This window comes from Colletotrichum aenigma, assembly GCF_013390185.1.
Source record: "Colletotrichum aenigma strain Cg56 chromosome Unknown KSG_Cg56_contig07, whole genome shotgun sequence".
NCBI lineage: Eukaryota > Fungi > Ascomycota > Sordariomycetes > Glomerellales > Glomerellaceae > Colletotrichum > Colletotrichum aenigma.
The window spans coordinates 1,398,386-1,421,156 of record NW_023500913.1 but is presented as its reverse complement, the minus strand read 5'-3'; the positions used below and the strand labels follow the sequence as shown (position 1 = coordinate 1,421,156).

The 22,771-nt window shown below is 41.2% G+C and overlaps 5 protein-coding genes across 5 annotated transcripts; 2 read left to right on the top strand and 3 right to left on the bottom strand.

The window, feature by feature from the left end:
• Window positions 1-1,934: 1,934 nt before the first annotated feature.
• ACER3 (Alkaline ceramidase 3) lies at window positions 1,935-3,253 on the bottom strand (the record flags this gene model as incomplete). The annotated part of the gene is made up of 9 exons (XM_037325900.1): window positions 1,935-2,065; window positions 2,103-2,140; window positions 2,216-2,339; window positions 2,397-2,446; window positions 2,495-2,511; window positions 2,565-2,630; window positions 2,706-2,845; window positions 2,950-3,097; window positions 3,173-3,253. The coding sequence occupies 9 exons, from the start codon at window positions 3,251-3,253 to the stop codon at window positions 1,935-1,937; spliced, it is 795 nt and encodes a 264-aa protein (XP_037175640.1).
• Window positions 3,254-4,873: 1,620 nt separating this feature from the next.
• On the top strand, window positions 4,874-7,701 carry sgm1 (the record flags this gene model as incomplete). The annotated part of the gene is made up of 3 exons (XM_037325899.1): window positions 4,874-5,048; window positions 5,157-6,643; window positions 6,745-7,701. The coding sequence occupies 3 exons, from the start codon at window positions 4,874-4,876 to the stop codon at window positions 7,699-7,701; spliced, it is 2,619 nt and encodes an 872-aa protein (XP_037175641.1).
• Window positions 7,702-7,833: 132 nt separating this feature from the next.
• CGCA056_v010651 (Ankyrin repeat-containing protein) lies at window positions 7,834-8,540 on the bottom strand (the record flags this gene model as incomplete). The annotated part of the gene is made up of 4 exons (XM_037325898.1): window positions 7,834-7,884; window positions 7,957-8,051; window positions 8,106-8,357; window positions 8,432-8,540. 4 exons carry the CDS (start codon window positions 8,538-8,540, stop codon window positions 7,834-7,836), a joined length of 507 nt encoding a protein of 168 aa, XP_037175642.1.
• Window positions 8,541-10,537: 1,997 nt separating this feature from the next.
• On the top strand, window positions 10,538-11,980 carry prp46 (Pre-mRNA-splicing factor prp46; the record flags this gene model as incomplete). The annotated part of the gene is made up of 1 exon (XM_037325897.1): window positions 10,538-11,980. One exon carries the CDS (start codon window positions 10,538-10,540, stop codon window positions 11,978-11,980), a length of 1,443 nt encoding a protein of 480 aa, XP_037175643.1.
• A 179-nt stretch (window positions 11,981-12,159) lies between these two features.
• Window positions 12,160-14,511, bottom strand: orc1 (Origin recognition complex subunit 1; the record flags this gene model as incomplete). Its single annotated transcript, XM_037325896.1, has 4 exons — window positions 12,160-12,884; window positions 12,938-13,569; window positions 13,624-14,060; window positions 14,110-14,511. 4 exons carry the CDS (start codon window positions 14,509-14,511, stop codon window positions 12,160-12,162), a joined length of 2,196 nt encoding a protein of 731 aa, XP_037175042.1.
• Window positions 14,512-22,771: the final 8,260 nt, after the last annotated feature.

Genomic DNA, 22,771 nt, shown 5'->3' with positions numbered 1-22,771 from the left:
CTGTTACGATGTCTAATTTATTATTTAGTAAATATTTTAGAAATAAAACTATTGTGAAGTTTATGAGCTTATAACTTTATAATATTTTATATTTAAGTTTTATTTCTCTTATTACTAAAGAAATTCTCTTTTAGTATATTAATCTTATAATAATTAAAGTAGTTTATAATTAACTCTAAAAATAAACGAATAATAATAACTATTTTATACAAAACCATGAAAAAAAATATTTATTATATATTTATTTATGATATATAAAATAATACTATAGATATATTTTTAAGTTATTAAAAAACGCTTTCATAAAATCATAATCCAATAAATATAGAGATAAATAAAATAGATAAATATTAATAATATTATATACTATTTAAAGCTTTATCATATAATATTAATCTACATTATTTATAACTAAAACTATGTTTTATTTTAAAAATAAGTTTACAACTAATAATACTAAATATTTAATTTAATATAGAAAGCCTTTTAGTTTATATAGCTAAAATATATAATATAGTAAAGAATATGATTAAGAGTAAGTATTAATAATATATAATATTATTCTCTTTATTTTAGTATACTTCTTTTTAAAAGTTAAAAACTTTTTAGTAATTATATTATTCTTTTAATTTTATTATAGTAATTAATATTATTTTTATTAATAAAAATAACCTAATTAGCTTTAATATAATAAATATTCTGTTAATATTTTAAGCCTTTTTTATTATCTCTTTATAGAGCAATATATTTAATCTTTTTTTTTACTATTGTATTACTTTTAAGTATTATAAAATTATAGAGATTAATACTTTTAAATTAAACTTATTAATAAGAAATATCTATAACTTGTTAAGATAGATATCTAACTTATTATATAATAACTTAAATATTATTTTTTTATACAATAATATTAACTGATCATTATTAAAACTTTTTAATTAACATAGCTTTAATATATCTCTTATAACAATAAATAAAATATAATAAAACTAAAATAGTACGTTCTATATATTAAACTATATTTATTATAGTTATTATACTAAAAAATTTAACTAATAGAAGCTTTTTAAATAACATTTTTTATTTTATATTAAGAAGTAGTAATATTATTTAATATATATAAACTATTTATTTAACTAGTTTATATCACTTTATTCTAATTTTAATATATTAGTATATAATAAAATTAATAAAAAAATAAAAGCTAAAGTATGCTAGTTAAATTTAAGCCATTCATATTATATTATTAATTTATATTATAATCATAGCTATAGCTTTCTATTATATCTATATATTATGTATAATAAGAAGTATAAATACAAAAGTACTACTTTATCTATCTAAGACTATTTTAATTAATAATTAAACCTATAACTATTTAATTTTAATAAGCATAATTTAATTTTATAATTTATAAGCTTAAGCATAGCTAGAAATATAGCGTTAATAAGTTCTATTATAAGAAATATATAATTATATTAATAATAATATTAATTTAAATTTATAATACTAACTTATATAATTATTATATATTATCTATAATTAATTAATAATAGTAGAAATAATAGAAAATAATAAAAAGACGATACTAATTAATGTTTAAGGTAGTAGTGTAGTTAAAACCTAAAAATCCCGCATTTACAGGGGTTTCAGCAAGGGCAAACGCAAATGAGTGAGTGTATCCATTAGGTAATCAAGCATGCGGCGGAGTCTTGCAGGCACATCTACCTTTCCTGCCGCTTAAGCCGACGAGGTAATCGCCCGCAAAGCATCATCCCACCAGTTGATCGCGATTGGAAAAACTCATCTGCATGCTCTATGGTGTGTGTCTACTAGCCCACAAATGGGGACCTATCGGTCTTTTGTACCACCACGGGTTGTCCTCGTGGCATCGTCGACTCTCGTTTGCGCAGGACGCATGCTTTGACTTATTTTTACTCGACCTTTTTGGCCTTCACCACTACAGGAATTGAGGATATTGACCTTGGCCATACCAGCCTATACTCATCTTCTCGGCCTTCGAGGCATCTTCGTAGCCATATGCCCCACGTGATGTAGTAATAAGCTGACGCATAGTTAGCTCAGACACTTCAATCACATACTTCTGCCCTCAAATGCCGGGGTGAACGGCGCATACCTCCTGAAAGTAAGGTTAGTTACTGGACAGACATGCCATGGGAGGGGAGATCTACCAAGACCTGTCATTAAATGCCACCAGGCATGACCCTCGAGCAACGCACCCCAAGGAAACCCAAGCTGGCGCCGTAACCTCCTGATATGGCTGCACAGAGAATTGTCTAGGTTCCAGATGAGAAAGCCACTGAGAAACACGCCGAGCCCTATGCATCAAAGTTAAGCATGATTCACCAATTCAAAAGAATCGGCCAACAACAAACCGGTGGCGACCATGATCCACATGGTCTTGAGGACACTGCTGGCCTTGGTGCTGTTCCTTTTAACGAGAACTGGTCTCAATTGCGTTTCCATCACGTACAAGCTCCGAAATACTACCTGTATAGGACTCAGCAATAGTGTCGAGCACGACGCATTGGGTCAAGTATCACCGTAGCTGTCAACGCCGCATAGCAGCTCTGGTGGAAAACAGGGTCTTTTGTGACGTGATAGTATACCTAACAGTAGCGATATTAGCCAGTGCCCGTCACTTCTCGTGGACGCCGGCTGGGTCATCGCAGTACATGACATACCGTAATAAAACCGGCAAGAAGCGTCAGACCGCAGCCTAAGAACGCGGAAAATCGACCTGATCTTGAATACGAAAAGGTAGCAAAAACCATGAGGCACGTGGTGTAAATCATGGAAAGTTCGTCGATAAGCTGCATGGGATCTGAGACAGTCGTTAGTGCAGGGTTGACGATGTGTGAGCATGGGGTGAGCAGGAACAAGAGGGGGCTGAATAAACACTGAGGAGCAGGACGGGAAACGCCGTACACTTAAGTGAGGTGTGGAAGGCAGTTGATCCAAGACCAACGATGATGTAGCCCATGTAAGCTATAAGAAATATGCGTGGGTGGTCTTGTGATATACAGTTGTGGATTCCCTTCAAGCCCAGCCACATGAAGAGAAGGTTCGTGAATGTCTGTAAGGCAGGATTTTCTGCATTAGAAAAATTCACATGCTCGTAACTGACCCATGAATTAAAATACCAACTCACATTGCAAACTTCGGCGCAGTAGTACGACACGACATAGTCCTTGGAAGAGGTGAGCCAAATTTGAGAGCGGCGTTGGGGCATGCTTGTCCGGCCTGGAAGTCGCCTCATACCTCTTCGCAAAAATTCAAAGTGGATGTCTTCTCGCCCCAAAAGCCATCCGTAGTGCCGTCATTGTAGGACAGGCGCAACGCCTGGAACAGCGGTGCCGCCGCCATCGACTAGTCTGTATGTCGATAGAATCTGGTCAGGCGAGCGGAGTCGTTTGAGTGTTGGGCACAATTATGTAGACCGGGGAATGGCTCTCCCGAGCTGTCGAATCGTCCACAGACGCAACTTTGTTGTGTTGGCTACGTGGGCTTTCCCGAGGAAGTTTCGACGGCTGGGTCAAAGTGTCCAGTGGTTCGAGTTGCTGGGCTGAACCAAATACACCGAGCGACGGCGAGGAACTGCGACTTCGAGGTCGAGAAGTCGGAGAATGGGAAAGAAGAGTATGAGTCGAGAATACAAGAGGAAGAAAAGATCGTGCTACTCCGGGCGAACCGGAAGCGATGTTACGTGAGTGAAAATGAAGTTGGCCGGGGTCAGCGGCAGAGCAGGACCTGAACGGTCCAGGTAAGGAACGTGAGGTGAGACTCGGACGGCTCAGTGAGGGGACACTCGTTCAGATCAGAGAAGTTGGATTGGGATAGATGGTAGAGAGGACCAAGTCATTGGTTATGGACAACTCGGGACATAGTCTGCGGGGGGGTTCCAACGAGTAACGTGTCTATTCAGCCAGACCAAAATACAAGTTCGGCGGACCAACGGACCTTGCCAGGTACTGCACTTTGAGAAATGTAGGAAGACGAGGTCAGGTTGGCACCTGTCCAAGCGTCTGGTCCATGGACGACAAGGTAATCCGAGCCAGGTCCGCGTCCGCGTCCGCGCCCGCGCCCGTCGCTGCCAATTGCCAGTTGGGTGGGTTCCGCATGTCGCAAGCACGACTCGGGTTGGCTGCAGCTGTGGCAATATCAGTACCAACTGATGGGCTTGTGCGACGAGTTCCGAGGCTAGGTAGGCAGGATGACGTCGAGCAACGGCATGTTGGCTTACATAGCCAGGCACGTTGAGTCGGCAATCGACAAGATGCGATAATCGGGTATGTATTAATGAGCACCAAGTAGAAGTTATCCGATATAGGGGTATGCACTAAGTAAGTAGGAGGTGGTGTCGTAAGGTAATGCCAGATACGTCACAGTACGTGAACCAAAGTGCCTGACGTACAGAGTACCCGAGCTAGTAACTTAACTCAGGGTGCGGTGCGCATTCTGCAGGGCACCCCAGCTACAATCACGATTCGTTCCACCTTGCCTTGGGTACAATCATCTGGGCAATACTCCACGTAAGATCCAACAACACCGGACACCCGCCAACCCGACATTGCTCCGGTTCCCTTGCATACCACGGTCCTTACAATCAAACAGTCCAGCACCCAAACCGTCTGTCGGTGTCGGCTTCGTAACTACAGCTTGGAGTCGCGCCACTGCCTCGCCGGTCGACTTGTCGCGTCCAGATTTGTGTGCCCCGTTCATTTGGCCATCTTTCGGCCCGTACTTCAAACCCGAAATGTCCATGCCGGCCGCATTTCGCAACAGCCAACAGGCCTAGACGGTTCAAGTCATATCATTGTGATATATACTCACATCCGCATCAGGCTCCATCATGACAGCACCCGCTAAATCGTCACGATGGGGTTCGTTCCTCCAGCAAGCCGTTGCTGGCGTTGAGGCCCGCCTCGATAACATCCTGGCGGAGGGCGAGAATGGCTCCCTCCAACAGCCAGGACAATCCCCTCAGCGCCCTGCCACTCCTTCTAGAGGAGAGCCGCAGCAGATTGGTGAGCCACACACTTATTCGTGGGCTGGTGACGCTTCGCCTGAATCTCGCCTCGATTGCCTTGCCCCGCGATACTTTGAAATCGGTTGCTGACTGCTCCTTGACATAGGGCCATCCCGATCCTCAACCAGCAGCCGCACGAATGACCGCCTACAAGAGCGCTTGGCGAAAGCCATGGCATCCAAGAACCCTCAGTCCGCAGATGCTCGCAGCGCCACGTCAGATTGTCACAGTGCCAGATTGAGCGTTGAGAGCGCGCGTTGCGATACTATTACTCCTCAGAGCGAGCCTACCTTCGCTTCGAATATCGCCTCCGCCGCTCTCCCTGCCGCCCTCCATGAGTCCAACCCGACGTCTGGAATCAGCCGGGAATCTGGGATAGCAGACCAAGTTCACGACGAACTTGCTACGATTGAAAAGTTGCAGCAGAGCCAAAGCCTGCCGAGTATAATACTTGGCGAATCTGAGAGCACACTTCAGAACAACACCGCTTCTGTGAGCACTTCTGTTGGCACTTCCGCTGGACTGCCTGGAATGCCCCTCTCCAAGCCCAGCGCAAACGGCATTGCACACAATTCCGGCACTAAATGCAGCCATTGTGTCGACCTCGAGACCCAGGTAAAGTCGCTGGCAGCTAGCTGCGAGCAAGCAGCGAAGGAGCAACAGGAAGAAATACATCGCCACGTTGAACAGTTCGAGGCTCTGCAGGCAAAAGTGCAATTCTTGGCGAAAGAGGCGACTGACGTCGCTCGAAAGTCTGCTGCAGAGGCTCAGGCTGGGAGTCAGGAGCAGAAACTGGCTGAGAGAGATGAAAAGATTGCGCTGCTCATGGAAGAAGGGCGAAATTTGGCAGCCACTGAACAGAAGCACCGGACCATCATCAGAAAGCTTAGATCCCAGATTGTCAGTGATGAAAAGGCGACATCAGAGTTGAAAACGCGGTACGAAAAGACGACGGCGGACTTGGAAATGTTGCGCTCAAGAGCCAGCCGGGTAGATGAGCTCGAGCACTTGAATCAGGAGCTGCAAATTCGCATTAATGGCATGCAGGACGACCTCAATGCCTTGCGTGCGGGGGCGATCGCCGATAAAAACACAATAGAGAAGTTGCGGGCGGATCTTCAGAAGGCGACGGACCAGGAAGACTCAGCATTCGCGAAAGCTAACGAAGAAGCATTGACTATCGAGAAACGTCGAGCAAAGGACCTTGAAGACACGATAGCTGCTTTGCAGGTAGAGAAGACTTTGGTTGCTGACAGAGCGAAGGCTAGCGCCGCCGAGGCGGAAGAAACGGCTTCACGTGCGACGGAGCGAGCCCGCATCACGGAAGTGGAGATGAAGGCAGAGCTTCAGGTCCTGGAGGGCAAGCTGGAGGCAATGCGTGCTTTGGCAGAGGAGGCTTCTTCTGGCGCGGTGGGCGATTCTCAGGCGAAGCTACTGCGGCAGGTGGAAACCTTGCAGACTCAACATGCGATTGCTACAGAGAATTGGCAGGGGATCGAAGCCAGCCTGCTCGCTCGACTCGGTAATCTAGAACGGGAGAGAGACGATGCCTTGCGAAGGGAATCCGAAATGAGAAAAAAGGCTAGAGAAACCGTAAGACACTCTCCATTGATAACGTTCAACCCACCTCTTTCTCCAAACTTGCACAGGACATCTTGCCTCGCAATGGACTGCGAATACTGACGTCTCCACAGGCAACTCGATGCAAGCGTCAAGATGAGGAGATACAGGAGCTTAAGAACAAATTCCCCAACTACCAGCGGGATGCTGAGGCATATCAATCTCGTATCGATGTTTTACAACAACGAGCAGATGACGCCGAAGCTGCGCTTGCGCGGGCAAAACTTGACTCGGAGAAGCAACACGCGGCGTGGAGGGCAGAGAGGACCGAGTCTGAACGGAGACCATGGCTCGAAGACCACCTCTCGAACTCAATATCGAGGATGCAGAGCAGGCCAGACTCGCCTCTACTATCTGTTCCCACCCGTACTTTGAGCAATGATCTACTCATGCTACAAAGTGCCTCAGGAAAGAGCCGCAAAATTTCAAACCCCACGAGTGGAACAGACGGTGTTCACGAAGGCTCTTCTCCAGGAAGACGATTATCTGCCCATCCTCCCTCAGCGCCATTCTTGGCATCCGGCGCGCCGAGCCTTCCAGGTTCAGCATTCGTCCCATCCTTTGACTTAGCACCAGACTCGCTGCCTACGCCGACATCGCACGCAGGCGAGAAGGACGATCTATTCGACGGTGTGGAGACGACCTCTTCACCAAGGCAGATGATGCAAGATATGGTGTCCGTATCAACTGTTGGGGCGGGTCCCTCGGTCCAGCTGGTCGAGAGGATGAGTGCCGCGATCCGTCGACTTGAGGCTGAAAAGGTAACATCGCGCGAGGAGCTTGCGCGAATATCCGGGCAGAGGGATGAGGCAAGAGCAGAAATAGCCACTTTAATGAAAGAGATGGAATCCGGTAAGGCGGCATCAAAACGGGTGGCTGAGCTGGAAGGCCAGGTCGAGGACATCAATTCCAGGTACCAAATGACGCTAGAAGTACTAGGTGAGAAAAGTGAGCTGGTGGAGGAGCTCCGCGCTGATGTGCAAGACGTCAAGGCCATGTATCGCGATTTGGTAGAGCGCACGGTCAGGTGACGAATTCGGCTATATTCTGGACTAAGCACGTAATAGTCCGCATAGGAATGATGAATATGATTCCGATGCGTGTTTATGTTTGGACTGTATTGATTATGGCTTCACAGATGGTGGTAGTGTGGCCTCCTTGGTTCAGAGGTCTATGCCTTCCCCTTCGGCGGCACGCTCGATGTAACGGCGAACCTGCGACAAGATCGGTTTAGTTTGGGGACACAGTTCGGAGGAATGGGGATAGTCTAGGACCACACAACCTACCTCTTTATCTGGCGCCAAGTCAAGGGCCAGACAGCCATCTTGGTCCTTTTTACCATAGTCTGCGCCAGCCTTCAGTAATGCTACGGCTGCGTCGCCTGGTAATTGAAATGTTAGGTAGTGGATAAAAGAGTGGCACAAGTTACACATACCGTGTCCTTCAGCAACGGCATGGTGTAAAGCGGTATACCCCGAAGTGTCGGTTGCATCGAGAGGGCTTTTATTGTTGATGAGCAGCCTCGTCATGGGGATTGAGCCCACGGCCGCGGCCCGGTGAATAGGATATTGGCCACGCTTGTCACGAACTCTAGTGGACGCCGGGGGATCATGATTGAGGAGCATCTTAGCAACATCCAAGTTGTTTTTGGAGGCGACAAAGTGAAGGACGCTCTGCCCATTGTGGTCTGTGAATCGCAAACGGGGCATCAGCCACTACGGCCAAGACGCAGGCAAGACGGGAGATAACATGCATACGTACTTTTCAGGTTCGCATCAGCGCCCTTCTGCAACAGCAAGTGAACCAGGTCCTCGCCATCCTTGATGCTGGCAGCAATCATTAACGGCGTCCAGCCGCTGCCATCCTGCATAACGAATGTGAGTCAAGTGAACTAGTTGTCACCCCAACCTAAGGGAGTAGTTGGATGGGAACCAGACCTGTATGTCCGGGTCAAAGCCACGTTGATGCACGAGGAGGATGACGATTTCGGTGCAGTTGGAAGAAAACGGCCCAGTGTAGTGGCAGCCTACCGTCATCGTCCTCACGTAGAGCAAGCTTGGGGTCCGTCTGGACGTTATCAGCCTCGCCATTCAGACATCTTCGTGCAAGCGTCAAAGAGTTGAAGTACCCTGAGAAGTGTCTCTGCAATCGAAACTGCCCAGCTCGTCAGGGATGGAGCAAACTACTGCGATCAATGAGTCCTACCTCTACACTCACGCGCCGCCGAATGAAGTGGAAATTTATCTGGAGTATCGTCCATGGTCCGGGTCCAGTCCTCTAGAAAGGTGGTTCGCTAGAATACAACGACACGGCCAACTGAGAGTGGGAAGTGTTCTTGCAGTTAGAGATATAACAGAGATATAACAGAGAAAGGTTACAAAGCTGGACTCTACGTTAGAATCACGGCGGGATGACGCTGAGAACCATACTTAGGGTGATAGGTATCTGCAGTGCCGTACCTAGGCACAGTGCACCTTCCTCCAACACTGCAGCAGGCTTTGGCACCTCCTGAGCGCTGGAATTTGGTTACATAATGTATGAGTAGAGCGACAGATAGCAGCCGCGTACCCCTTTGGGGTTCTAGAAGGCTTAAACACACACACACACATACACACACACCTTCCTCCAAGGTCCTCCAAGGTCCTCTAAGGTGGGTAGGTAGGTACCTTAGGTGCCGGTGGTGGACGGGCAGATGATGGGGCTGAGCACACGCCTGTGCTGGTATACAGTGTAAAAAGGCGCAATTGGTTTCTGATCGCACCGTACCTATTTATCAGGTACGAAAGCGTCGATATGTGAGGCTCAGTGTAAAAGCGTGTATTATAGAAGTAGTATTATTAAGAGTAGGGGTAGTATTTAATATAATAAAAGGGGGAAACTTTTCGTTTTGTTGATTATTATAATAAAATTCCTCGTATTCAATAATAACCATTTATAACCAGTATAAATAGTTATTACTAATATAAAAGAAATAATACTAATAATAATAGTGAATAGTAGGTAGTAATAATGAGTAGTAGTTAAATGGATAAAACTGTTGAATTGCCTGCTTCCTCAAAATCTGCTCTAAGTGGAAAATCCACCGTATATATAATACATTTTTCCTTCGTAAATTATTGCTTAGTTTAGTAATTACTTAATGAGGTAATTACTATAATAGGTAATTAACTGTAAAAACCTTATTATAAAGTTAATTACTACGGCTTTATTTTATCCGATTCGGGTATTCTAGATCCATAGTATTATTGTAGTTATAGTTTATTAGTTTGTTACGGATTATTAGTTTCCGTTGTTTTGGTTTCAAATCTTAACTTAATATTAACTTTAGTTAATAATAACTGTATTATTAACTTTTAGGGAATTGTTATCCCGTTAATATATACTTTTTATGGTAACTAACCTAATATATAGTTTTTATTCGTTTTAGCTAATCGTAGGAATTACTATAATAGGTAATTTATACGAGTGTGCTTTTTGTTTTAATTAGATAACGTTATGGTTACTTTATTTCTTTTAGTTATATTAATATGTGATTAATAGTTATAAGGATAATTGTTTAATTATTAGGTGTAGTTTTACTAGTTACACTAGTATTAGTAATCTTAGCTTTACATCTTTTTTATAGCGCTAGTAATACTTACTTTTACTTAAATTCTCCTTTTAGGGGGTACTTAGTTAGGTCTTAGTAGTTTTTAGACTCAGCAACCCACATAGTCCGTGCGCTGAGACGCGCTCCGCGAGGCTAGCTGACTACCTTATGTCCTTCATACCGAAATCGAAACTCTGCCTTTCCAACAACCATCGGCCCCCCCAGAGATACGAACTCCAACCACCGAGTCCTCGGAAGCCCCGAGATCCGTCTTCACAATGGATGTTGCTGTCTCCGAGTCCAGCATTCCAACAACCTCAAGTCTTGGAGAGTTGCTCGATGGAAACCACAAAGCGACCAAGTCCTTCTACTCAAATTCGCTTAGCGCGCCAACGAGAAAGCGACAGAGGACTGACTTGGCCGAAACCACAATCGAGGCTTTTGATGACAGGGACCCCACCGAACGTCGCTTCCGGCTGGAATATGCCCCCGTGCAACAGCTCCCAGCATCTCTCGCCGCCAAGCAGCCAGCCGCTTCTAAGTCGCGCAGAACCAAACCGAACACCAACGCTGAGCAAACACTCGTACGCCAACGATCCGTCCAAAAACTTCTCGAGGGACCAGCCGAGTCTGCAAAGCTCACAAAAGCCACTAATCCATCCAATGGCTCGTCTCCGCAGCTGTCTTCTGAGCCCATGAGCCTTGCACGGGCCGGATCGTCGGCATCACAGAATGGCAAGCCCGAATGGCATCCTCCTTGGAAGCTTATGAGGGTCATCTCAGGTCACTTGGGCTGGGTGCGAAGCTTAGCTGTTGAGCCTGGAAATAAGTGGTTTGCGAGCGGCGCGGGCGATAGGACCATCAAGATCTGGGACATTGCTACAGGATCCCTCCGCCTCACCCTGACGGGTCATATATCGACAGTTCGCGGCCTTGCCGTAAGCCCACGCCATCCGTACCTATTTTCTTGCGGTGAGGACAAGATGGTCAAATGCTGGGATCTTGAAACCAACAAAGTCATACGACACTACCATGGTCATCTGAGTGGCGTATACACTCTTTCGCTTCACCCGACACTGGATGTGCTGGTGACGGGAGGTCGAGATGGCGTCGCGAGGGTATGGGATATGCGAACTCGAAGTAACATACACGTCCTTTCGGGTCACACTGGAACCGTATCGGATGTTAAGTGCCAGGAGGTCGACCCCCAAGTTATGACTGGCTCTCTTGATGCAACCGTGAGACTATGGGACTTGGCTGCAGGCAAGACCATGGGTGTCCTTACCCATCACAAAAAAGGCGTCAGGGCCTTGGCTACACATCCTCAAGAGTTTACCTTTGCCTCTGGTAGCACAGGGAGCATCAAGCAATGGAAATGCCCCGAGGGTGCCTTTATGCAGAATTTTGATGGACACAATGCCATCATCAATACTCTCAGCGTAAACCAGGAAAACGTGCTCTTTTCCGGCGGCGACAACGGCTCGATGAGCTTCTGGGACTGGAAGACGGGCCATCGCTTCCAGTCGCTGGATACCACAGCGCAGCCAGGGTCCTTGGATGCCGAGGCGGGGATCATGAGCTCAACCTTTGATCGTTCTGGACTGCGTCTAATTTGTGGTGAGGCAGACAAAACAATCAAAATATGGAAGCAGGATGAAAAGGCGACTCCTGAAACGCATCCTGTACTTTGGCAGCCAACGCTCGCACGACGCAAATACTAGTGCGAAATGGTTCGGAGGGAGCTTACCTTACAAAGGACATTAGTATAGGATGGTACAACATTGGACAGACTCAGAGACAGTGAAGGGCCGGGACACACGATGAAGGAAAGATTAATAGATACCCGCTGCTTCTGCTATCTTATCGCCGTGCCATTGCAACGGCGTGGGGGGTGTTTGAACTAGAAAAATAGACCAAGGGCCTTAACCTCACCGTCATCTCGGAACGCCATCTTGAGTTCCTCATCTCCAACTGCAAGGCGCATCTTACTCGGTCTCTCGGCCCTCTGCGACTCTAGGACAATGATGCCTGCGCCAACCAACTCCATTGCCGCATGGCGAAGTCCCATGGCTTCCATTACCCGAGCATTTTCCCTGCTTGGGCCCAGATCGGCTCCTGACGAGCCACTTACCATTGCCGCAACAAGGCCGGGGTCTAGGCCTCCAGTGTCAATTTTCGTTATGCGATACATCTCGTCCATTACGTCGCCGAATGTTGTCTCAAAAGTGCCGTTTCTTTGGATTTTGACCAGCAAGGCACTCAGAAGTAATTTGGGTGCGAACGCCAACGAACGCAAGTACTGCTGTATCGGGTTCGTGGTGGCTTCACCAATGGCTTTTCTGATGATGTCCACAGTGACCTTTGCCGTTGTTTGATTGCCAGTTCCACGTGCCTCTCGACTAGTCATGTCGGGTCCGGTACGGGAATCGGACTCGGCGAGTTCGACGGCTCGTCTACAGATGTCCAGGGCTCTCCGGGCATCACCGCTGACAGCGGCCACCTTTCGACTGGCAAAGCCAATAGCATCCGGAGAAACCAGGTCCCCAGGTACTCCCTCCAGCCTGGACTGTATAATTTGAATTAGTTGCTGGTGCGTGTACCCCGGGAACGTGATTCGTGTAAGGCCTGGACATTTATGTGAGCTTTTGGATGGGTGGATGGCATCCTTGACGACCTACCTATGCGACTACTAATCTTGTTGCTGAGGGTTCTCTCAGGAAGGTCCATGGTATTGGCGACAGCTAGAACAATGAGCCTACTGTGCCGGAGTCCTGGCCAGTTGAAAAAGTTGTACATGACGCTTTGATTTCTCGTCACCAGTTGGTCCAGCTCGTCCATTAGGACAACACATGGCGTGCGGCGAGGACTGGGGTTGTTAAACTCTCGTTCTAGGAGGTCGATGGCTTGCGATGGGCTGACACGTTCCCCCTTTAACGCCTCCCAGAGAAGGCTGTATGATTGGTGGGGATCAGTGATTTTCATGCCATTGATTTCAACGAAGATGAAGTCGTCCAACTCATCCGCCCTCACATTGTCTTCGAGACGGGATATAACTTCACGAACGGTCGCTGTCTTACCAGTTCCTGGTGTACCAGCAATGTAGATGCAACTTCCACTCCCATCTGCAATCGCGACTTCCAGATGAGAATACACCGTAGCAAACTCATTCTCTCGGCAAGGCAGATTGGATGGAACGGATGCAACGTGAAGCTGTGATCGTGCTAACTGGAATGGCGATGATTGAAGGCGGTTTGGGGATAGTTTTCGAGTGCCCAACGGTGTGAACTCTAAAGTCTTCTTCACCACGACACTGAACAGCAAGTTAGTTTCATCGGCGATAATGATTGCAAGCAGTTTTACAGACCGTTTCCGTGATGATGGTGTCGTCACAAGGCGATCACTTCCGCGGGGCGTAGAAACATCCAGCTTGGTCGTCCGTTTCGGTGTCGCTATGTTGCCAGTGCCTTCAGGAAGAGCATATGATTGTTCTGGTGTCGATTCCCTTGTGCCCAGACGCCTCTTTGTCGACTTGGTGTGGGATTTAGCAAACTGAATGAGGTCATGTACGCCTTGGTCGTTGGCTTGATAGATATCCTCCCATACAAATTCATCTGTATATGCTGCTGTCCTTGTATTGCATCCGCGCCGGCAGATGAATACCTTGCCGTAGTCAGGCGAGGACCGAGACACCTTTCCGGATGGGTACTTTTGGGCAAATTTGCGCGGAGAAAGAACAATGGCTTTGCCATTTATAGCAGCTAAGGGATTGACGTCCCATGAAGGGGAGATATACAACTCATTCTAATGAAAGTAAGCCTCGGTGTTGACATACACTGAACAGACAACATACAGGCAGAAAGTCTAGCCTCTTCCTCTCTTTGTTGCGTATCTCTTTTTCCGTGGAGAACCACATGAAGTTTGCCGCCTTCTCTCCTTCGTCGTCCTCAACGAACTCGCAAATGATAGCAACCCAGGCTTCTTTCGATCCTTCAGCTTTGAGGAGCACACAATCGCCAACAAAGCACTGAAAGGTACCGAGGCCGGCACCAACTATTCGCGGTCCGCTGACTGTCCTCTTGCGTTTCCGGGGGGTGTCGCTTTCCTTGTGTGTGTCGGGAGATTTCGTAGTGGCACGATCGTAGAGCCATTTCCACGGAAGATCTTCGACGCCAAGTTCGTCGTCCGAGTCATCTCTCGCGACACCCGTGGGCTTGCGCGCCGGACGCCGACTTGTGCAGATGGAAGCGGCCATGAGGTGCCCACACGAGGTATCTTACAGGCTTCCGTGGTGATGGTGTCTGTGTCTGCTACCTCTCAGTGTCAGTATGTTCTTGTTGATTAAGGATGTAGGCACCGTATTACTTGACGCGTTTAGGACGCGTTATGTGGATACTTGGAGGTATGTGAGAGTATGAGGAAGGGCCTTAATTAGGAAATGTCTAGAAGGTGTAGTAGGGGTTAATCTATATTAACTATAGTTTGCTTTAATAAAACTTACTCTATATAAAAGTATAATTATAGAAATAAGCTATTAGCTTTATATTATAAAATTTAGTTAATATTATTAGTATAGGTATAAGCGTATATAAGGGCGTAGTATATACGCCTATATAATATAGCGTTATAGATAGGCTTATATTATAATAAAAGTTAATAATCTTAAGCATTTATAAGCATTTAATTATATAAATAATAATAAGAGAAGTGATATATTATAATAATTCCTTATATAAAATACTTATATAACTATATATAACATACTTTACTAGTCAGCCGCGCATATCAGTCAGCCGCGCATATCAGTCAGCCGCGCATATCAGTCAGCCGCGCATATCAGTCAGCCGCGCATATCAGTCAGCCGCGCACTTTTCCTCATCTTTCAAACATCATATAAGTTTTTGCAACCAGAACGTAGAAAATCAATTAGCTCTCATCAGCGTCTGATTCACTAGACGATTCTACATCTTTAGAACACGTTTGCGCATTATGGCCTGTCTTGCCGCACACACCGCAACGCTGTTGAGCCGACCGACCCTTCTTCGACAGACCCCTATCTTCACCTTCTGGAGGCGCTGGACGTTTCCCTTTACCCTTTTCTTCTAGGATAACCTGAGATTCTGCTATACTAAGTGCTCCTTTGAGCTGGATGTATGTCTTTTTTGCTCTCTGGCGCTTAGTAAGCGCTATATTAACATCCTCAAGTGTGCGCACTTAATCTATTAAAATTATGATTAAGTGTGCTATTACCTACACACTTTTTATTAGCTACTTAATTACTTTAATTATTAGTGTTAGAGAGCTTTCTTAATAAGCTAAGATCTAAGTTTAATATAGTTTAATTATGAAAGCATTTTATATCAGTTAGAAGGCGTTTATAACTGCTAGGCTAATAGTGTTAAGGGATTAGTTGCAGGAGGTGTAGGCGTTTATATATATATATTAAGTTTCTTAATCATATAATTTAGGTCCTATAGTAAAATACCAGCTCTATAGAAGGTAGGTTTAATATTTTTATTTATAAACATCTTATTATAAGCCTTATAAAAAGTAATAAAGAACTTAGACTTTATAATATAGTTAATAGAGGATTTAATAAATAGGTTGATTTTATACTAATAGTTATAATTTTATTCTGCTTCTAGTATTCATTAATTTCAGCTAATAAATAGCTCTTATATCTATTAATTATAAGCATCTAATAGACACCTTTTATATAAGCCTAAGTATGCTTTTTACAATACTTAATCTAATCTAAGCTAGTTTTATTATTAGTCTACCTATTAGTAGTTAGTTTAATCACTTAGTCGCTAAGAAAGCCTAATTCTATTAACTAGTTAGTAAGGTAATAAAACCCTTAAATAATCACAAAAGGTAGGATATATTATCCCCTCAAGTTAATACACTTAAAACTATAGCCTATTTATAGTTACTAAGCTGGATAGATTTCGCTTTTCTACATCTATCAGCATATATAATAACTATTAAACCAGTAATAACGCCTATTATAAAGCTAGTCTTATTAAAATTATATAGATCCTCATTATTAATACTATATTTAGCTATCATATTACTTAATAATATAAATCTAAAAACTACTTAGTACCCCCTAAAAGGAGAATTTAAGTAAAACTAAATATTACTAGCGCTATAAAAAAGATGTAAAGCTAAGATTACTAACACTAGTGTAACTAGTAAAACTACACCTAATAATTAAACAATTATCCTTATAACTATTAATCACATATTAATATAACTAAAAGGAATAAAGTAACCATAACGTTATCTAATTAAAACAAAAACCACACTCGTATAAATTACCTATTACAGTAATTCCTACGATTAGCCAAAACGAATAAAAACTATATATTAGGTTAGTTACCATAAAAAGTATATATCAACGGAATAACAATTCCCTAAAAGTTAATAATACAGTTATTATTGACTAAAGTTAATATTAAGTTAAGATTTGAAACCAAAACAACGGAAACTAATAATCCGTAACAAACTAATAAACTATAACTACAATAATACTACGGATCTAGAATACCCGAATCGGATAAAATAAAGCCGTAATAATTAACTTTATAATAAGGTTTTTACAGTTAATTACCTATTATAGTAATTACTTAATTAAGTAATTACTAAACTAAGTAAAGGTTTGCGAGGAAAAAATGTATTATATGTACGATGGATTTTTCCACTTAGAGCAGATTTTGAGGAAGCAAGCAATTCAACAGTTTTATCCATTTAACTACTACTCATTATTACTACCTACTATTCACTATTATTATTAGTATTATTTCTTTTATATTAGTAATAACTATTTATACTGGTTATAAATGATCATTATTGAATACGAGGAATTCTGTTATAATAATCAACAAAACGAAAAGTTTCCCCCTTTTATTGTATTAAATACTACCCCTACTCTTAATAATTACCTCTATTATACACGCTTTTACAAAAAGTCAGAAGATAGATCGAAAAGTCATAAAAAGTCTGTTTCTATAGTAATTAAGTCTAGTTAAAGTTGTGAAGTTGTTATTAAAGTGACGTTAAAAGTGATGAGATTGTCTAATAGATAGCGCGCGTGGGGAAAATAAAGCTAAAGCTAGAGATAGTGATCTATAAGACTGTGATCATATACCCAGTAAGCTGTTAGCTAAAGGGGGAAGCTAGAGGTTATTATGGTATAAGTTCTAGATAAAAATTATAGTAGCTAGCTAGAGGCTATAATAGAATTCATTATATATTTAAATAAGAACTTTATAAAACTTAAAGGAGTGCTTATTATACTGCTTAAACTATAGGGCTACTTTTTAGTAATAATAGTTATATACTTTATATCTATAGAAGTTCTAAAAATACTTAGTGTTATATAAGATATAGAAATCTTATAGTTTTATATTTTTACACTGAAGTATTTAAGTTTGCTTTTTTATAATAAACTTCTTCTTATTTAATAGAGCTTTAATACTTTAAAAAGCTTATTTATATTTTTCATTTTTTTAAACTTTTAAATTCTTATAAGCAGTTATTATAAATTATAAATGTTTATAATAAATTTACTCTTTATAAAGTTAGCTTTAGCTTAATTAAAACATTTCAAATTCTAATTAAACTTTTATATTGAAACTATAGTAAATAATTTATATTCAACCTTTTTAATATATTGAAAATATCATAAATATGATATATAAATTCTTTAATACTATCAAAGAAATTTAGATTACTAATAAGAATAGTTCTATTATTTTTAAAAACGTTATCTTGATTATACCTTCTTTTTATCTCTTTCTTTATTTAATAGAGAAGTAATTTTACAACTTGTAAACCTATTTTTAAGATCAGTCTATTATACCTAAAAGTTAATAGCTTTAATTACCTTAAATATATTATTATATACTAGCGTTTTTAGATTTAGTTTTTAATTAGTTACTTTACATATAGCTATTTTAGCTATAAAGTGAATAACAAAAAGATAAGAATTAAGAAAGTTTAACTAAAATAAACTCTTTCTAATAAAGTTAAAAGAGAATAAACTATAATTACTAAATAAAGATAAATTATTTTATTAGAAATATAAACAGAAGTTATAAATTATTAAATAGTTATTAAGTAGTTACTATTATATCATGATGATAGTTAATAAATAAATATTAACTTAATTAGTTTAAAAATTAAAAGTTTTTTTCAACCTAAGAGATATAAGTAAATAAATTATTAATTATTTAATAATAATTGCTAACTATAAAATTAAGATTCTAATAACTATTTAAAAATAACTTTATAATTTAGTAACGTGGTTCATCAGTCAGCCGGCCGGACCAGTCAGCCGGACGTTTTTTTCTAAACACTCTTACGTCCAAATCACTTAAACCTTTGACGCGTAAAATCTCAACAACCATAATGCCAATCTACACCCAAGAAGACAAAGTCATTCTCGCGATTGAAGCAATCCGATCGACACGCGCTGCAGGTAATAACTTAAGCATTTCATATGCTGCAAAGACCTATGGTATCCTAAAGAGCACCTTAGCTGATAGAATGAACAACTAACTGCAATGCAAACAAGCTTAACCCTAATAATATAAACTCAATCTGATTGAAGAGAAAACACTTCTCTAATACGTTATTAAATAGGATTCCAGAGGATTTCCTTTCTGCCTCAATAGTGTAGAAGATATAGCTAATCTCCTGTTGAGAGGGTGTAATAGCAAGCCTATTAGCAAGCGATAGGCTAGGCGGTTTGTGGACTTATAGCCTGCTCTGAAAACTAAGTTTAATCGTCCATATAATTATCAAAGGGCTCTTTAAGAAGATCCTGAGGTTATATCAAAGTGGTTTGCGCTATTACCTAATGTAATAGCTAAGTATAGCATCTAAGAGGGGGACCTATATAAGTTTGATGAAACTGGCTTCATAATAGGCATGATCACCACGTTAATAGTGGTTACACGCGCTAATCAACACAGCAAAGCAAAGTCTGTCCAGCCTGGCAATTATAAATAGGCTGTAGTTATTAAATATGTTAATTTGGGCAGGTGGTGTATCCCTCTATTTGTGATCGTTAAGGGCGTATATCACCTTGCCAGTTGGACTATAGAATCAGGTTTTCTAGGCAACTGGGTGATTAAACCTACTGCTAATAGATAGACGGACAATCAGATAGGTCTTAACTAGATTAAACACTTTGACAAACACACTAAGAACTAAACGAAGGGTGTCTACCAGATGCTTATTATCAACAGCCATAAGAGCTATTTATCAGCTGAGTTTGATAATTACTGCAAGCAGAATAATATTATAACTATCAGTATGCCTGTATATTTATCGCATCTACTACAGCTATTAGATATTGCCCTTTATTCGCCTTTAAAACGCACATATAGTGATAAAATCAACTAATTCATCAGAGCCTCTATAAATCATATCACTAAGTCTGAGTTCTTTGTTGCCTTCCACCAGGCCCACAACAAGGTTTTTAATGAGGAAAACATCAGGTCTGCTTTCTAAGGCGCTGGAATTTCACTATAGGACCCAGACCATATTATCAAAAAGCTTGATATATATTTATAGACGCCTACACCTCCTATAGCCAACCCTTCAACACCTCCACCTTAGCAGTTGTAAACGCCCTCTAACCCACAACAAACCGTCTCGCAGTCTAACTTTATCAAAAGTTGCATCTCTGCTTATTAAGGAAGCTTACTGACACTAATTATTGCTGCAGTTAAGCAATTGTCAAAGGGTGTGCAGGCAATAGCGCACTTAATCACTATTTTGACTGATCGGCTTTATACCCTTGAGGATGCAAATATAGCACTTGCTAAGCGCTGGAGGGCTAAAAGAACGCAGGTCCAGCTTAGAGGGGCACTTAGTATAGAGGAATCTCAGGTTTTGCTTAAAGGGAAACAAAAAGGGAAACGTCCAGCACCTCAAGAGGACGACGAGGGGGGTCTATCAAAGAGAGCCCAGCCAGCTCAGAGACGCTGTGGTATGTGGTGAGACTGGGCATAACGTGCAAACCTGTTCCAAAGATGTCGAACCCTCAGGAGATTCTGATAGCGACAACTAATAGTTGATTTAATGCGTTATAGTTGAGAAATACTAGATGTTGTTATATATGTAGGAAAAAACGTCCGGCTGACTGGTCTGGCCGGCTGACTAGTCTGGCTGGCTGACTGATAAACCATATTAAGTATATTTAAATATATAGAAAGTTTATAATTTATATAAAGTAGTTTAATTAATTTAGATATAAAGATTAAGTATATTTAGCTATAAAGTAGTATAGCTAATCCTTTATATAAAAGTAGAATTTAAGCTAAGATTTAAGCTTTAAGCTTAAGTTTAGCTAACTATTATCTTATATTTTTTTATATATATAGTATTATTTATAGCAGCTTATTAAAATAACTAGCTTAAAACCTAGAAATTTCTTCTTAGGTTATTGTATTTACTCTTTTACATATTATTAAGATAATAGCTTCTAATTAAGTAAAGCTTTATTTATTTAAATATATAAAGTATAATCTGTTATAGAGCGTTATAATTATAATAAGGGGCTTTTATAGTTTTAAAAGTAGTAAGTATTAAGTATATTATAAATATAAATAAAGTTTCATATATAAGTATAAATAGAATATATATAAGTATAAGTAGATTATATATAATTTTATTTCTTAAGAAGTATATTATAAATCTTATAGTTTTAGTAGTAAAAGTACTATATATATATAAAGTAAACTTAAATAGTATAACTATTAACACTTTAAATGTAATCTAATTACTACTTTTAGCTAAAAATAGAAGTTTATATTTTATAAAGTATATTTACTAATTATATAAAGTATATACCTTTTTATTCCTATTAATCTTATCTCTTAAGCTAATTAGAGCCCTTATATACTTATTAAAGTAGGGCGTTCTAGCTCAAAAAGGCAGTTTTATACCCCTCTTACTATTACTCTAACAAAAAAAGATGTTTTAAGCTAGTCATCCCTATAGGCTGCTGTACCCACCCTACAGTTTCTTCCTTCTTCACACTTCGCATAATTGCACTACAATTCGTATTTATTGAACGCAAGCTAACCTCACCCACCCTTCGTGATAGCAGGCTTTTGCGCGCAGCTTAACATCCTCGCGCACGCTATTGAATAGACGACTTCGTGTGCATCTGGCGACTTCACAGAATTAATATCTTTACGCGCGTAGTCATCTGAACGTTGCGTTATGCATAATTAGCTGTGTGATTAACGCTAAAAGATTGATTAGCTATAATTAGTAAAGTTTCGCCTCGTTTGCTATATACTACCGCCTAGATAGCAACAGTCCACACTAAACTATACCTCCTATATTTAGCCGCTATAAGCAGGCTGGCCACCACCTTCAGCCGCCCTGGTGATATATTCTCCCTGATACACCACTTATAGTGCATCCTAGCTGCTGCATCAATCTGAAATCTATAATGAGAGCTATTAAACCCTTCCCAGAAGCCAGTCTTTCTACGATTTGTATAACTATATTATAGCGCCCCTCCTAGTCCTGAGGTTAGGCTTAATTACTCTATATATATCTTTCCTCGCTCGATCGTTTGCAGTAGGCCTGCTGCTGAGGCTTCTAGATAAGCTGCCTCTAAGGGTAGGATTGCTAGTGTTATAGGGTGTGGTTCCCTCTCCTGTAGCATGAGCACTATTGATGCCTATTAGAGTGCGGTCTATAATTATAAGCAACGCTTCTTTATTTGCAACTAGAGCGGTCTTTATAGATGCTATATATAGTTCCAGATTATGAGGAGAGCCTGAAGTCCTCTCTGTAGCGCTAAGCTAAATTACCTGATTAGTAAGTTGAGCGAAGAGTTTAGGGCTGCTTTAATTAGCGTGAGGGGTTTGAGATAGACCTAGTAGGATATCTAGTGTTATAGGAAGAGGTGATAGAATTAAATAGTATACTTTCCTAGGCGTTAAGTTCTAGAGGTATTATGTTTTATCTTATTATTGCCTAATCTTAATATAAGCTGATAATATATATAAGCTTTGCTAAAGATATAGAACCCTAGAGAATCTGCTATTAGAAGCATTATTTAAGTCTCTGTTAACTGGTTTTAAAGTTATTAATAGGATCTTAGTTACTAATAGCTAGTATTATTTTTATTTTATAAGGGGAGGAAGGATAGATATAGAAGAGGTAAGAGCCTAGAACGTAATATACCTTCTATTTCTGCTGTAATGCTATAATAAAAGTAGGAAAAGGGAGCCCAGCTTAGAAGGAGGTTTCCAGCAGGGCTGAGGAACCCCCCACTAGGAGCATTTAATAAGGAAGGAAACCCCCACTAGAGTGGTAGCTTTTAAGGATAGTTAGGGTGCAACCCTATATTTCTGAGCGAGGATGTTATTACTTGCTGGAGTCTAATTCAGAGTGGCAGAGGTGTAAGAGGCAAGAGGACTTATATATTTTCAAAGGAGGCTAAAAAGACTTAGAGCTGCTGTAATTCCAGCTAAAGTGTTGTT